A 17,384-nucleotide genomic window follows, 5' to 3' on the forward strand; every position below is an offset into this window, starting at 1 on the left:
AACTCCAGGTAGGAGGTGGGGCGATGTGGAGTGATTGTCCCAAGAAGGATGGAATAGGGGCAGATCCTTGAGGTACCCAACCTATTTAATTCGACTTTGCTACAGGAGCCCCGACGAGGAGTAGCAGGATTGGCTGATTGGGTAGAGACTGATGCAGATGGAGCGACAGAGGGAGCTACAGTGCAGGAGTCCCAGGACTGTGTAGAGCTAGCAGGCTGCAACAATGCGAGAGGTACAGGATTGTTGCACCAGTGCAGGATGGCACAGAGAGGTGTGCAATAGTACGAGATGCATGGAGTGTTGCAGCAGCTCAGAGGTCAGAGAGGGAGCACTTGTCAGTAGCAGGTAGAGCTTCAACATTAGAGTATGTTTCTAGCCCAACAGAGAGGTCTGTGGGGAGTTTTTTTTGTTTCTAGAGTTGCTGGAGCAACCACACTTGGGAGAAGTGTTGCATGCAGAACAGTCCAAAGGTATAGGATCGGGTTCGAGTTGAATGCTTTTCTTGTTGAGAGGGAGTGTTGAAAATAGCAACAAGAAATGCTAAAAATTGAAGTGCTAAAAATAGCACTGTTATAAATAGCAGTTTGGGTACGAGCGCTGGATTGAGCAACAGTGATTGAAAAATGGAAGTGCTAAAAATAGGAAGTAAAATTCAAATTTGAACTTAACAGCTGTTTGAAAATAAATTAATTAATTCACCATGAGTTAATTAGTTGTGAAAAAATCAAACATGAAGTCTATGTGAGGACATGCAACAGTTTCTCCATTAATTGAGGAATTTATCTATCAGTTAAAGAGATAAGGATGAGTTCTAATTTGAGTTGTAATTAGTTGGCTCAGTTAACTGAGTCAAGTCCAGTTAGATTGATTTAAACAGTTTGTTTAAATTAATTTGAGTTCAGTTAGTTAATGCATGCTTGCATATAACTGCTGCACTTCAGATAACTGAATATTCTCTCATCAATAACTCATGCATGTCGGTTCAGACAGAGACCCAATTGAGATCAAAGGAGGGACAATGTACTATCAGTTGGATGGATTTTTCCTATAAAGGAAGCTCATCCATGGAGAAAGATTTATCTCCTTCAGGACTGCGCAGTTAGATCAGAGGTTAGTGAGTGTGTGAAGGGGCCAATTCACACATGTGGCTTCACTGGACCCCAAGAAAAATTGCACAAAGAAATAGGAGGCTTGGAGGGTAGAGGAGAAGGTTTGAGAGAGGCCTTTGACTGTCTATGAGCAGCAGAAGGATTGCAGAGAGAGTAGGATAGCTTGTGAGCTGATTCTTTTTGTAATTCGGACGATATTTCCACTTGTATGATAATACAGAGTTGGGGTTTTAGGCTTAGGCTTTCCTCGGGTTATTTCTTCTGTGTTATGTGTGATTGATTTCTCATTCTCAGTTATATGTGTTCTCTTGATCTTGCTCAATTCGATTAAGCTTCCGCAAAGTGCTGTAGAAGTAGATTTTGTATTGTGTTTTAGTATATTGCATAATCTGTTGATCTACAATGGGAATTTACACACTATATGCCTAGTCAAAGAGATGTTGAAGTAAGCCATGATATCACCTTCGATGAAGATATTGCCCTTGGGAAAGCGAGAGATATCCCCATTCCAAGGAAGGACAATGATGATGTTGCAGAAAAACAGGATGAACCTCCAATATATGAGCCTATGCCGATGTTAATGGTTCGATGGATCCTATTGATCCACTTCTTGGTGATTCCTCTGCCTCAAGGAATCGACCCCTATGGCTCAAAGATACTCTTGAAGATGCTAAAAGACATAATGCTCCAAGAGGGACATTTCGTGAAAGTAAGAAGCCAGACATGTATCAAGGTTATTTGGCTGCTATGAATATTATTGTTCAAGTTGAACCATGCACGTTCAAGGAAGCCGTAAAACATCAAGTCTGGAAGGATGCGATGAATGAGGAATATGAATCTATCATGAAGAATGATGTCTGGGAAGTGGTGCCTAGACCTAAACACAAGTCGGTGGTCACCTCAAAATGGCTTTACAAAATTAAACATGGAGCTGATGGGAGTGTTGAAAAATATAAGGCCGGGTTTGTTGCTCGTGGCTTCTCTCAAAAGGAGGGAGTGGACTATGACGAGATATTTGCACCGGTTTCCCAATATACCACTATCTGATCTATTATTGCTCTTGCTACCTCTCAAGGATGGAGCCTACATCAAATGGACATTAAGACTGCTTTCTTGCATGGCTTGCTTAAGGAGGAAGTCTACTTGGAACAACCTTAGGGGTTTAAAGTTCAAGATCAAAGGACACATGTATGCAGATTAACGAAGGCCCTCTATGGGTTGAAGTAAGCCCCTAGGGCTTGGTATGAGAGGATTGATAGCTATCTTATGAAGCTAGGATTTACATGGAGCGATGTTGATCCTAACCTATACTCCAAGTTTGAAAAGGGCATGCCTCTCATTTTGGTTCTTTATGTAGATGATCTCTTTCTAACAGGTGCAGACCCTCTCATTTATCAATGCAAGAGGGAGTTGGCTTCCGAGTTTGAGATAAAGGACCTAGTTTGATGCACTACTTCCTAGGCCTAGAGGTCTGGCAAAATCTAGGTGAGATTTTCCTTCTCAAGGAAAATACATTGTGAAGCTGCTAGAGAGATGTGGGATGGTGGATTGCAAGTCTGTGTCTACTCTGATTGAACTCAACTTCAAGAAGTTATGTGGAAGTGCTGCTGGCCTGAATTGACAAACCCTTCTGAGTATCGACAACTTGTGGGAGCCCTGATGTTCTTTGTACACTCCCATCTAGAAATATGCTTCGCTACAAATACTTTGAGTCAATTTATGGTTGAGCCTCATCACATACATTGGATAGCTGCTAAGAATCTCTTGAGATATTTTCGTGCTAAATGGATATTCTGATGCTGACTACGTTGGCAATGTGGTAGATAGAAAGAGCACGTCACGATGCTGCTTCTCATTGGGGTCTACCTGAATTTCATAGTTGAGCAAGAAGCATAAATCAGTTGCTTTAAGCACCATCAAGGCCGAATATATTGCTGCTTGTATGGCTTGTTGTGAAGCTATTTGGTTGAGGAAGCTCTTCAGTGAACTCTTTGAGCACGTGCCAGATACCACTGTGATCTATTGTGATAACCAGAGTGGGATTTGCATTTCAGAGAATCTTGTGTTCCATGATTGCTCCAAGCACATTGATAGCAGGTACCACTTTATCCGGGATATGGCACAACGGGGAGCAATAAGGCTCCAACACATTAGGATTGATAAACAGATTGCTGACATTCTCACGAATCCTTGAGAAAGGTCAAATTCTTAGCCTTCCGAAAGAGACTTGGAGTCGTGGAAGGATCCTCCCATAAGGGTCCCGCTTGAGTTGGACATTAAGCTCTGGGAGTTCCGGGGGGCTTGGGGTACTTCTTGGAGCTATCTGCGACCATAGGGTGAGTGGTTCACCTTCCCCTATAGGTTCGCTGTGTACAGGGTGAGTGGTTCACCTTCCCCTGTGATACTCCATGATGATATATGAGAGCATAGGTTGAGTGCTTCACCTTCCCTTATAGTTGATGATACATGCATAGGATGAGTGGTTCACCTTCTCCTATGGCATATGAACAGAATGAGTGGTTCACCTTCTCCTGCAGATGCCCCAGGGGCAGGCATACATCCTACCCATTCAGTCTGGGACTCATGGGAAGTACCTCTCATATGACCAATGAGTCAGGAAAAGTGGATAGGGACCATAACACTATAGATGGACGCATCGTATATTTCCGTACTCCCTATGTATAGAATGCATGGTGTTCAACAACTTGATTTGGGATCAAATCTGATTAGGGTTCTACCCCTGGACTGACTTTTGTCAGTGGAATGTGGCAAGGTCTTTTGACTCACTCTCGATTGATTCTTCTTCATTATTACATCAGTGTTCAACAGACTTGAGATGAGATGCAAAGATGGTACATGATGACAGGATGGCATGATAATGGGTCGATTGGTAGGTGGAATTCTCCCTAGTTGAGAGGGAGTGTTAAAATTGACAACTAGGGCCAAATTCCACTTTGGACAACTCAATTGATGGAGATGATTATCGCATTTAATTCCTCTTTTTGAGAGGACCAAAATTGACCTAAAGATCATCAAATTTGGATAAGAAAAAATACGCTTTTGAGGTGAAGCCCACACATGTGCAAATTGTCAAGGTTGGCCACATCATCATATAGGCTCATGAAGCCCAATGGACATGACCATTGACCCTCAACGACTTGTATAAATAAGAGAGACCTCAAACCTCATTTATCATCATCACAATTCATCAATTCTCTCTCCTCATCTAATTGGGTCGTACAAATTGCACGAGCAACTATTCTTCTCTCACATGTGTGGCTGAATTTCAGGATCTCTTGCAAGGTTTGAACAGTGTTGACTAGGGATATTTTGACCTCCCTTGACTGTGTTTTTTGTGCCAGAATTTCTGTTTTGGAGGGTTGCATTAAATGGCACAGAAATAAAGTTTTTTTGGGCTTATTGACTAGGCTGACCGCAGGGTTGACTGTAGGACAGGAGTGCAGACTTTGACCAAGTTTAACTGACTGTTTTGAAACTATTTTGGGCTGACTTTGACCAACAAAGAAGATCGAGTTTGACTGGGTTTGAGCGATCTACATTGTGGACTGTTTGTTGCTGCGTTGACCAACATTGACTTTTTGGTTAGGGTTATTGATTGCTGCTATCTGGAAGCAAAAAAATCACAGATTGATTGGGCTGTTTTGGACAGTGGTTTTGATCATCTACTGTCAAGTCAATATTGACTTTATTGTACTCTCTCTCTTTGCTGAACATTTGATATAATAATAAGAAGAATTGATCAAAGGGTTTTCCCAATCTTGGGGTTTTTCCCTGACATTCGCCAAATTTTGGTGTTCTTTTGTCTTGGCTTGTCTTCTGCTTTTATTGTTCATGTTCTATCCATAGTTTCTATCAATGTGATGATTAATGTGATTGCTATTGGAAATTAAATTGGAAACTATCATTGGGCTAACAAAAGGACATTGAAGAAATTGTTGCAAGCATAGAACATACTATTGTTAACCATAATTAACACAAGTGGACCCAAACCAGGTCAAGGGTATGGAGTTGATCAACCAAGGAGGGGATTGATCTAATTAGGGAGGAGAATAGGACCAAAGGACTAATTTTATTTTGACATTTGAATGCAATGATCCAAGTGAACACTAACTCAAGTCATCCTAGGGAAAGGGGTGGTCTTATGGCTAGTGCTTGCTCGAGATTCCACCGTCGGATTTTCCTCAAACTTGGAGGACCTCTTGAGCAATCTCCAACGCAGTGGTGGACCAAAATTCAAGGGGTTTGTATGTTAGAATTAATTTCGCTTGATGCCCTAGGTGACCTTCTAGAGTTAGGCCTAGAATTTGGGAAAAATGAAGAAAAGAAATGAAAATTTGACCACCAAAGGGATACGAGGATCAGTTCCTTATTGCTTGGGCTTAATGAAGTCAAGATGCACATAGATCGAGAATTTTTGTGTGCTAAGGAGCCCTAATTGATCTTTGTTAGCCTCTCCGAGGGCAACAACTAGGTCAATAGTGATTTATACTTCAAATTTGCAAAGAAGACAAAGTTTCGAGGTATTTCAACTGAAGAGGTGCCTCTAGGAACATTCAACCAATCCCGCAAAGATCAATGCATGAATTGAATCACTTATTCAAGGCCCCAAAAGAATTTCGCATTACATTAACCCATACAAGTATAATGATAACAATATACATGCATTTGACAAGTAAGATAACAAGAATAACATCAAAATTTCGACTTACATGAGAGAGAGAGTATATACATCTATCGACTTTGCATTAGAAAGAAGCTCCAAAAACAACAGCGAAGATACAAACATCATAGTGAGTCAAGAAAGCTCCAAAAATTGATCCCAGCAAAAAGTGCAAAAATCTTTCAAGAGATACTAATCCAATCCAAGTGATGATGAGAGTTTAGAATGAGCCTCTTTCATATTTATACAACTCTAAAGGGGATTCAATTTGCCTAATTGGCCTAAATTTAGCCCCAAAAAATAAAATAATAGATAATAATGACATGACTTGGTGACAAGCTCACCAAGATAACTCAATAATACAAAGAATAGCCTCTCAAGAGGGCAAAATAATGAATATAATGAGTCATTGTGCCATCAAGAAGGCCTAATGAAGTCCAAAGTGTGCCATGGTGAGAGATTGGACTCCAATCATAGTGGACAAGGGGTTGGCCCCTTGTTTCCCAAGTAAGTCACATGTGGTGCTCCCAAGTGGGTATGGGGGCACAAGGACATCCTCATGGGTCTCCAAGTGAATCAATGATGCTTGCAAAACATCTCTAAAGGCTAGGATGATGATATAAGCCCTCCCCTTGTCTCCTATAGTCAGACACATCCTCATCTTGACATTGGAACATCTGGCAAGTGTATGGTACTAGTGTGGAGCCGGCTGGGCATGGTGAACCAGGTGCATCATCCTCATCCAAAAGGTGGAAACAAGCAATCACTGAGTGGAGCTAGGGATCCATGAAGTACTCTCTGCTATGGGAGAGGCCCATGGCTCTCAACACTCGCCCTACAATTGCCAATGTGGCATTCTAAAGGGCTTGGACCCCATATAGGGAGACCAAACCCTAAATGGAGACCCACCTACAATCTTGCGTAAGATCTAATGCGTCCCCTTACCCTCCAATACAACAAATCATTAGAATAATCAAGTAAAAGAGCTTACAAATGATGGAATCAATGGGGCACTTCATGTTGGCATGCCCTTCCATAGTAGGCTTTGGCATGTACAAGTGTCTCCAAACTTAATAAGGGGAGTAACCAAGGACCCTATTAGGTGGTTTCAACATTTCAAGGGTGTGACATGTCCATGGTACATCCATCAAGTGGTATGTGGTGAGTGATATAGTGATGGAACGAAGTGGGGATCAGGGGAAGGATCCAGGCCACATGTCATCGTACAAGGGTAGCTATAAAGAGGGAAACCCACACTTGGGTATATGAGTGTAGGAGGGTGCAAATTGTGGTACATGAGTTAGCTTGGCTTTTGTTTTTCCTCCCTTCTTCATATGCCTTTGGCCTTTGATTGGTTTTTCTTCATAATTGCTCGAGGCTACAGGGGATGAGAGCATGATGTGTAGGGTATAACAGTAGTTACCTCGTTTTATGGTGGGGCATTTCATTTCCTACCAGGGGTTGGGATAATCATGGGTTCCTTAATGTGGAGGGGGCTCATAGGAACCACGTTGATGGACATAAATAAGGGGTAGAGCTCTTGTTTTGCTTTTGCCCATGTGCCAAATTTGTATGTCTCGACCATCTTTTGCATTTTGTGGTACATTTACTGATGAGAGTGGCCAAATTATCCATTTTCTTTTCTTTTTATTTGCATCAACCATCGGGGCATTGTTCTAGGCCTGACCCTAGGTGTGGACAAGGGGAGGGGAAGGCTAATCATATGTGGACCTGGTGGACGCATGTGGACCCACATGAGAAAAGAGATGAATGGTGTTAAGATGAGTGGAGGGGAGTGATGTATATGGTGTCGGGAAGCGGGACCATGCAACCAAAATCGGGATTTCCCATGTAGTGCCAACCCTAAAGCTAGTGGCCCGTGAAGGAGATCCCACAGGACTAGGATACAAGGCTAACCACCAATTCAGGCACATGAGACAAGAGTACATAGCTAGTCCACACTTTCCGCTTAATCCCCCACCAATCCATGCCCAAATGTGTCCAATGAAAAGTCATACCTTTGGAGTTAGGAGGCCCACCTTCAAACATGCAACCATAACAGATGGGCTAGGGACCGCAACGCTGACTCGTTTGGTAGAGATATTGGTACATCGAGCTATCTGGTGGTTGCAAGGGTTGTTGGCTACCGATTGAGGACCATCTAGGAGAAAGGCTTTCTCCTATGCACACTACCCACAAGGGGTGGGTAACACCTGCCTCCAACTGTGACATGATCTCTCAGAGGAGTGCACGGACATACTCGAATGATGAGGTCATGAGAACACCAACACTCTCTTGGGACCATAGACCATTCACCTGTACATATCACAAATAGAGCACATGGGGCAGCATGATTTCGAGGCGTCTCATGATCGCACATGCTTATATCAGGCCACTAAAAATAGATAAATAAAATTTACTCTAAATGCAGTTTTAATCCAAATGCAACTAATCTAGCATGAGAATATCATATGATGTTAGTTCTAATGTGGAAATTTGAGTGCAATGCATCCTACCCTAGCATGCCTATGATACAAAGCTAATGCTAAGTGTAATTATAAAGGCAGTGCAAGCAACAGATCATTAGAGCAATATAAACATGCCTGCCTATATGATTACTCATGTAGTAAATCTCAAAGTGAATGTGGACAAAATCACATTGAGGATGATGCGGGAAAATATGATATCCATTCAATGTGATAGGAAGTCTTAAAAGGAGGCAAATAAGTCACTCTAGAAGTGTCGAGCTTCTCTTCTAGGTATAGGATGAAAGAGTGAACGATCAAACTCAAGAACTCCCTATCAAAACCCTTTTTTGTAATGTTATGCCTCATTGATGCCATAGGGTTATGATGGGAAGGAAAAGGGTACTCGGGACACTGAAGAGGACAATAAACTGGTTGCTAGTTGGAATAATTATATTGACAGTCCCAAGGGTATGAGGGCAAAGGAGGGATGCTTCTAGTGGATAGTTCTTCCTCAATGCCATACCTAGGAGGGGAAGAGGGATCATCAATGATGGTGATAATGTGAGAATGGGCAAAGGTGCAGGATCATGGATAATGCAGATATGCTATTGGGATCTTGGAGAAGGCATGGGAAAACAAGACCTTTATCAGTGTCATCATTGGTGTCATAAATGGGGCCCACTATTTCAAGTAAACCTTCCTCATGCGTGGGAAAACAATGATCCTCCCTTTCGATGGTATGAATAGGCATATCCCTATGAGTAATGTCCTGGAGAAAAGAAGAATCAATTTCAACCTCATTTTTCGTGTCAGTATCATAAATAGGGTCATAGTCAAAATGATGGTCGCCTACATCCCATTTTCCCTCTTTAATGCATAAGAAATCATGTGTGTCATCATCATAGGGAGCCAAAATACTCATGTCTTCGAACACCCTTTCCTAAATGAAAGTCCGTAATTCATTGTGTCGATCCTCATGGACTTCAATGGGACACTCACTCATGCCATGCATATTCTTAATCCTTAAATTTGCATCTTGAAGGCCCTCTACGTTATTAGGGCCATCCCGATCTTCTTTAGATGGATTCTATTCTTCCATGTATTCCTCACTTCCATGTTCGTCTTCCACATTTGAATTCTCTTCAAGGTCACCCTAATCATCCAACTGATTACATTCTATGGGGCTTTGTGATTGACTATAATATTTTTGATTGACTAGATCAATTAGGATATCGAAAGTATAAGTGTGATGGGCTAGTTCAAGGACACGACTAGGATCTCTTTCATAAGCACATTGTACATGTAACATAGTAGAGCTCATTACTCTTCAGAGTACAATACTCACGTATAAAATCCTCGTTCCTCTGAAGGCCCTCTACGGCATTATGGTCATCCCGATCTTCTTTAGATGGATTCCATTCTTCCATATATTCCTCACTTCCATGATCGTCGTCCACATTTGAATTCTCTTCAAGGTCACCCCGATCATCCAATTGATTACACTCTATGGGGCTTTGTGATTGACTATAATATTTTTGATTGACTAGATCAATCAGGGTATAGAAAGTATAAGTGTGATGGGCTAGTTCAAGGATGTTGAAATTTCGAAGTATTACCCGTTAGAAATTTTATCTGTATTCCCTCGTTTTTTTCTCCTACTTGTTAATTACGAACAAGTTATTTAATCATAACTGAAATAAACACAATACAGTCTCAACCATCTACAGATCGATAACTGAAAGAAATAGCAAACACACAAGTGACACCGTTATTTTTGGACAACTCGTCCACGACTTGGGAAAACTGGTGCAACAATTCTGAGGGTTATTTTATTATGCAGTCTTTTTGAGTACAACTAGGTGCCAAACTGGCTGACCCGACAGAGAAAATAATATGGAAATAATACCTCTCTATTCGTAAGCAGATATTTAGAAAGTCTGCCCCACGAAACCCTCTCCAGCGCAATCTGAAGCTAGTGTCAGTCCACCTGGCCTTTGCGTCAGCCCGAAACTCATTGCGTTAGCCCTATGAGTCTCTGCACAGCCTCTACGGTCCTCTTCGTCACTCCTGCAGCCTCTGCGTGGATGACTCAGGCCCTTCTGGTCTCTGCGCAGTCCATTATGCCTTTGCGTGGCTCCCTCTTTCTCGACGTCTGCCTCTCTTTGCTTTTGCGTTGGTCTCTCGGCTCTATCTCTGCCTCTTTGTCTCGTACTCACTGCCCCTCGCTGCAACTGATCACTGATTCGACTTCTCTTAGCAAACCTCTCTCTAGAGAATCAAATCACTGATCACTCTGTGTGTTTTCCAACTGACCCTCAAGCCTCCTCTTATACTTTTCCTTTTGGTCCTTCAACGACCGAGATTAAATCTCTAATCAACAGCTGAGATTAAATCTCTAATCAACAGCTAAGATTAGATTTGGCTTGCTCCATGCCCTTTAGAACCTTCTAACCGAGTTTTATATTAATACCCATTAATATTTTATTTTTCCAAAGTTTAGACTTAGGAACTCCATTAAAAAATTAATTATTTTAATATCTCCTAAACCGGGTAGAATCTGCCCAAACTATTTGTGGGTCTTGGAGATCTCATGTGCTTTAGCCTCTGCATCAATTTTCATGGCTAGAGCACATCCGATGCTACCCCAAATCAACACTCCCTCTTAGCAAGGACTGTGCTCTAGTAATACTCCGCATTGAGCATCACCCTGATTAGACGACACTGGTACCTGTGCTGATGCTAGACCTTCCCGCTCAAAATCCTCTGCACTGCTGCATCTTGTACTACTGCCGATGGCTCTGCCACTGCCACTGCTGCATCTGTATGGTAGCTCCCTCTGCATCCGTGTTGCTGTTGGTCCTTTCTCCCAACACTGCATCTGCACTGCAACCTCCTCTCGTCATGCTGCATCATGCTACTGCTAACTGCTACTGCTCTGCAACTCAGTTACTGAGAAGTAAGTAACGAATCCACCCAACTATTGACATCCCTGTCAGGCTAGAAACACTCCCAATGCTGAAGCTCCCTCTGCCTCTATCTTGTGCTCCCTCTGCAATCTCTGCGCTGCTACAACAACTCCTTGCCTCTCGCACCACTGCAAACCTCTCTGTGCCATCCTGCACTGTTGCAACGTCCTTTGTGCCTCTTGCACTACTGCAAGCCTCTCTGCGCTGCCAGGGACTACTGCATTGTAGCACTCTCTGCCGCTTCATCCGCATCCGTCTCTACCGACATCCACCATCTTGCTACTCTCACTTTGGGGCTCTCGTAGCTAGGTATGATCCAAGAGTTTGGGTACCTCAAGGATCCTGCCCCTCATCGCCTGTAGTCCTCCTGACTACAGCTTGATGTCTCCCCACCTCTTCTCTAGAGGTACATGAGCACTCATGGCACAATCGTCATCCTCCTCTACCTCCTTTTCCGCCTTCGCTGGCGCTGCCTTGGAGTCAGACGCCTCTCCCTTATTCTTCTTCCTTGGACACTAGTTCACATAATGCCCCAATTCCCCACAGTTGAAGCACTTTATCTTGGAGAGGTCCTTTTTCTTCCTCTTCCCATGCTCTCCCGCAGATGCCAGAGTTGCATCCTCTTCCTCCTCTTTCTTGACCCGGGCCCCTTTGTTGCTGCTTCCCGTCTTGGTTTGTCGTCTGATCTCTTCTTGGCGAAGAGCTGCCCACAATTCTTCCCATCCTGGAAGATTCACTCTGCCCAGAATACTTTGGACGAATGTCTCCCACTCCTCGGAGACTGCGTTTAGGGCGGTTCTCACCATCAACTCTTGATCCGGCGTGGCCCCTATAGAAGTCAGCTGGTCTCGGATCTCCTGTAACCTGCTGAGGAATTGATCTATCTGCTCCCCCTTTTGCATCTGGTATGTCCGTAACTGATTCTATAGTAGCATCTTCCTCTGCATGGAAGTGCCTTGATACAATGTCTTCAAGGTATCTCACATTTCCTTTGCCGTCTCCTTCTCGGCAATATGTTGGACCACATGATCCTTGACCCCATTGAAGATTATGCATTTCGCCTTGGCCATTGCATCCTCATACCTTTCATTGTCAGTTGGGTCGACTGGGATAGCTACGTTTCTCAAGGCGTGAAGGCCTTGATGCGATGTCTATCTAGAACGGACAGGATCTTGGCCTTCTAGATCACAAAGTTGGACGCCCTGTCCAGCCTGTCCTGATCCCTTAGTCCATTCATGGTCATCTCTCTGCTCTTCCTTCTGACTCCTTCGAGTCTCTACTTCCCTCTGGAGGTTATCTCTTCGACTCTCTTTGAGTCGCTACTTCCCTCCTAGAATTTCTCTGCTAGACTCCCTTTGAGTCTTGATTTCCCTCCTAGAAACCCACTTGCCAATCGTAGAGTCGCACCTCTTTGATTTCCTATGCACCTGTGACACTGATCTGGATTTCTTGGCTAGAAATCCGCCTAGGTAGCGACTCCCTCTACTTTGGTTTTGCCTTGTTAGGTATTGTTCTGTCTCGGTAGCAACAACACCCCACCAACTTCACTCCTTGCAATCTGCCCAAAACATCCTATGCCCCAGCAACTGAAGGATTGCGCCTCTAGGCTTTGCGCAATCCCGACACTGGCTGAAATGCTCCCCTAGCCAACTGTGTCAACTCTCCTGGTCTCTGCGTGGTTCTTCATGAGCCTTTTTTGCCCTCCTCAGCCTCTGTGCTGGCCTCTCTCTGGCTCGAACTGATGACACAGCCCCTCTGCATCAACCCTTCTTCGCCGCTTTCTGCTAGGAACAACTTTTGTCACTCGGGACAGCTGTTTCTGCTGCAAATGCTCTGATTCAACTAGTGCCATCAGCTCTCCTGTGATCTGCAACCACCCTCTGATACCATGTTGAAATTTCTAAGTATTACCCGTTAGAAATTTTATCTGTATTCTCTGGTTTATTTCTCCTACTTGTTAATTATGAACAAGTTATCTAATCATATAAATATCGAAATAAACACAATATAGTCTCAACCATCTATAGATCAACAGTTGAAAGAAATAGCAAACACAAATGACACCGTTATTTTTGGACAACTCGTCCCCGGAAAAACCCAACTTGGGAAAACGATGCAACAATTCTGAGGGTTATTTTATTATGCAGTCTTTTTGAGTATATCTGGGTGCCAAACTGGGTCACCCGATAGAGAAAATAATCCGGTAGTGATACCTCTCTATTCGGAAGCAGATATTTGGAAAGTCTACCTCACGAAACCCTCTCCAGCACAATCTGAAGCTCAGCGTCAACCTACCTGGCCTCTGCATCAGCGTGAAGCTCATTGCGTCTTGGCCTCTTAGGCTTTGCGGAGCCTCTACGACCCTTTGTGTCACTCTTGCAGCCTCTGCGTAGTCCCTTCTGCCTCTGCGTGGCTCCCTTTGGCTCAACGTCTGCCTCTCTATGCTTCTGTGCTAGTCTCTCGGCTCTATCTTTGCCTTTCTATCTTGTACTCACTGCCCCTTGCCGCAACTGATCACTGATTCGACTTCTCTTAGCAAACCCCGCTCTAGAGAATCAAATCACTGATCACTCTGGTATGTTCTCCAACTGACCCTCAAGCCTCCTCTTATAATTTTCTTGTTGGTCCTTCAACGACCGAGATTAAATCTCTAATCAATGGCTAAGATTAGATTTGGCGTGATCCATGCCCTTTAGAACCTTCTAACTGAGTTTTATATTAATACCCATTAATATTTTATTTTTCCCAAGTTTAGACTTAGGAACTCTATTAAAAATATTGATTATTTTAATATCTCCTAAACTGGGTAGAATCTGCCCAAACCATTTCTGTGTCTTGGAGATCTCATGTGCTTTAGCCTCTCCACCAATTTTCATGGCTAGAGCACATCTGATGCTACCTCAAATCAACGAAGGACACGACTAGGATCTCTTTCATAAGCACATTGTACATAGTAGAGCTCATTACTCTTCAGAGTACAATACTCGCGTATAAAATCCTCGTTCCTGTGATCTATCAAATACTCATAAAACTTAGTTAGCTCATCCACACATTCTTGTAGTTCTTGAAGCTCTTCATGATTAAGCTTATTGAAAGGAGAGTGAAGAACATTTTCTCTCTCGAGATTAGCCATTTTTCATGATTTTGCATATAATACCAAAATGAAGTCACCATGGTGAATTAAAATGCCTTGATAGCTGCTTGCTTCATTCACCCTACAAGCATTAAATTTGAATTTCAATGAAGAATTAGGGCTTCGTTCTTCCAATGGAGTCGCCAATGATATATCAATAATGTCGTATAGGGAACAAGATACACGTCTCGTGCCCCTGACAACGATGCCAAAAATGTTACCGCTCAAAGTAGCAGGGGTCCTAGGAGGGGATCTTATAGAGAAACTACTAGGTCAAGGGGCAACAATGGGGTGATAGCCCACTGTCACCTCAGCTAAGGTTCTTTGATCTTTACAGACTTTCACCGATGGGAGGAGTCTCGGTATCAAAGGAATCATAGGAATGGATGGATCAATCATAAGATATGAGGAGATTCCTAAAGCCTATTCTCAAGAGAGGTTCAAATAATTGGCCCCCTTTCTTTGAAAGTAATGTGATAGGCTCTCTAGGAAGGGCTAAGAGGACACTTGAGCCTAGGTTTGGGGAATATACTTTGACAAGGGGCCTCCTAGACTTAAGGGTCCTTGTGAAGAAATAGATTCTATGTAATCTTTGTTGAATTTGAGTTATGAAGTTGTGGGACCACAACAAACCCAAGTGGACCCAAACTAGGTCAAGGGTATGGAGTTGATCAACCATGGAGGGGATTGACCTAATTAGGGAGGAGAATAGGATCAAAGGACTAATTTTCTTTTGAGATTTGAATGCAATGATCCAAGTGAGGACACTAACTCAAGTCAACCTAGGGAAAGGGATGGTCTTATGGCTAGGGCTTGCTCTATCTTGAGATTCCATGCTCAGATTTTCCTCAAACTTGGAGGGCCTCTTGAGCAATATCTAGCACAGTGGTGGACCAAAATTCAAGGGGTTTGGATGGCTAGAATGAATTTCGCTTGATACCCTCGGTGACGTTCTAGAGTTAGGCCTAGAATTTGGGAAAAGAGAAGAAAAGGGAGGTAAATTTGACCACCAAAGGGATACGAGGACCAGTGCCTTATTGCTTGGGCTTAATGGAGGCAAGATGCACATAGATCGAGAATTTTCATGAGCTAAGGAGCCCTCAATGATCTTTGCTAGCCTCTCCAAGGGCAACAACTAGGTCAATAGGGATTTATACTTCAAATTTGCGAAGGAGACAGTTTCGAGGTTTTCAACCTAAGAGGTGCCTCTAGGAACATTCACCCAATCCCTCAAAGATCAATGCATGCATTTAATGACATATTCAAGGTTCCAGAAGATATTCGCATTACATTAACCCATACAAGAATAATGATAACAATATATATGCATTTGACAAGTGAGATAACAAGAATAACATCAAAATTTTGACTTACATGAGAGAGAAAGTATATCCATTTATCAATTTTGCATTAGAAAGAAGCTCCAAAGACAATAGCGAAAATCCAAACATCATAGTGCATCAAGAAAACTCCAAAAATTTATCCCAGCAAAAAGTGTGAAAATCTCTCAAGAGATACTAATCCAATCCAAGTGATGATGAGAGTTTAGAATGAGCCTCTCTCATATTTATACAACTCTAAAGGGGATTCAATTTGCCTAATTGGCCTAATTTAGCCCAAAATAATAAAATAATACATAATAATGACATGACTTGGTGACAAGCCCACCAAGATAGCTCAATAATACAAAGAATAACCTCTCAAGAGGGCAAAATAATGAATATAATGAGTCGTTGGGCCATTGAGAAGGCCTAATGAAGTCCAAAGTGTGCCATGGTGAGAGAATGGACTCCAATCATAGTGGACAAGGGGTTGGCCCCTTGTTTCCCAAGTAAGTCACATGTGGTGCTCCCAAGTGGGTGTGGGGGCACAAGGACATCCTCATGGGTCTCCAAGTGGATCGATGATGCCTGTAAACCATCTGTAAAGGCTAGGATGATGACATAAGCCCTCCCTTTGTCTCCTGTAGTGAGACACATCCTCATCTGGACCTTGGAACATCTGCCAAGTGTATGGTACAAGTGTGGAGCCGGCTGGGCATGGTGAACTAGGTGCATCATCCTCATCCAAAAGGTGGAACACGAGCAATCACTAAGTGGAGCTGGGGATCCATGAAGTACTCTTTGCTATGGTGGAGGCCCATGGCTCTCAATGCTCACCCTACAAGTGCCAATGTGGCCCTTTGGAGGGCTTGGACCCCCATATAGGGAGACCAATCCCAAATGGAGACCCACCTGCAATCCTGCATAAGATCCAATGCGTCCCCTTGCCCTCCAATACAACAAATCATTAGAATAACCAAGTAAAAGAGCTTACAAATAATGGAATCAATGGGGCATTTCATGGTGGCATGCCATTCCGTAGTGGGCTTTGGGCTTTGGCATGTACATGTGTCTCCAAGCTTAATAAGGGGGGTAACCAAGGACCCTATCAGGTGGTTTCAACCTTTAAATGGGGTTACATGGTCATGGTACATTCATTAAGTGGTAGTTGGTGAGTGATATAGTGATGAAATGAAGTTGGGATCAGGGGAGGGATCTAGGCTGCATGTCATGGTACAAGGGTAGCTATAATGAGGGAAACCCACACTTGGGTATATGAGTGTAGGAGGGAGCAAATCGTGGTACATGAGTTACCTCGACCTTTGTTTTTCCACCCTTCTTCATATGCCTTTTGCCTTTGATTGATTTTTCTTCATAACTGCTCAGGGCTCCAGGGGATGAGAGCATGATGTGTAGGATATAATAGTAGGTATCCCCTTTTAAGGTGGGGAATTTCATTGCCCACTAGGGGTTGGGACAATCATGGGTTCCTTAATGTGGAGGGGGCTCATCTAGGGCCCATAGGAACCAGGGTGATGGCCATAAATAAGGGGTAGAGCTCATGTTTGGCTTTTGCCCACGTGCTAAATTTGTATGTCCCGACCATCTTTTGCATTTTGTGGTACATTTCTTGTTGAGAGTGGCCAAATTATGCTTTTTCTTTTATTTTTAGTTGCATCAACCTCCGGGGCATCGTTCCAGGCCT

The 17,384-nt window shown here is 43.1% G+C and overlaps 1 protein-coding gene across 1 annotated transcript in view; it reads left to right on the top strand.

Annotated features, from left to right (window-relative positions):
* Nucleotides 1–1,697: 1,697 nt before the first annotated feature.
* LOC149223224 (conserved oligomeric Golgi complex subunit 2-like) overlaps nt 1,698–17,384 on the top strand; it is a 160,645-nt gene continuing 144,958 nt past the window's right edge. Inside the window, exon 1 of the mRNA XM_089387837.1 lies at nt 1,698–1,901. Within this exon, the coding sequence (XP_089243963.1) occupies nt 1,698–1,901 (204 nt within the window). The remainder of the gene's footprint in view (nt 1,902–17,384) is intronic.

Source organism: Pinus tabuliformis, chromosome Q, assembly GCF_031772625.1.
Source record: "Pinus tabuliformis cultivar Carrire ecotype Pingquan chromosome Q, CPIR1, whole genome shotgun sequence".
Taxonomy (NCBI): Eukaryota; Viridiplantae; Streptophyta; class Pinopsida; order Pinales; family Pinaceae; genus Pinus; species Pinus tabuliformis.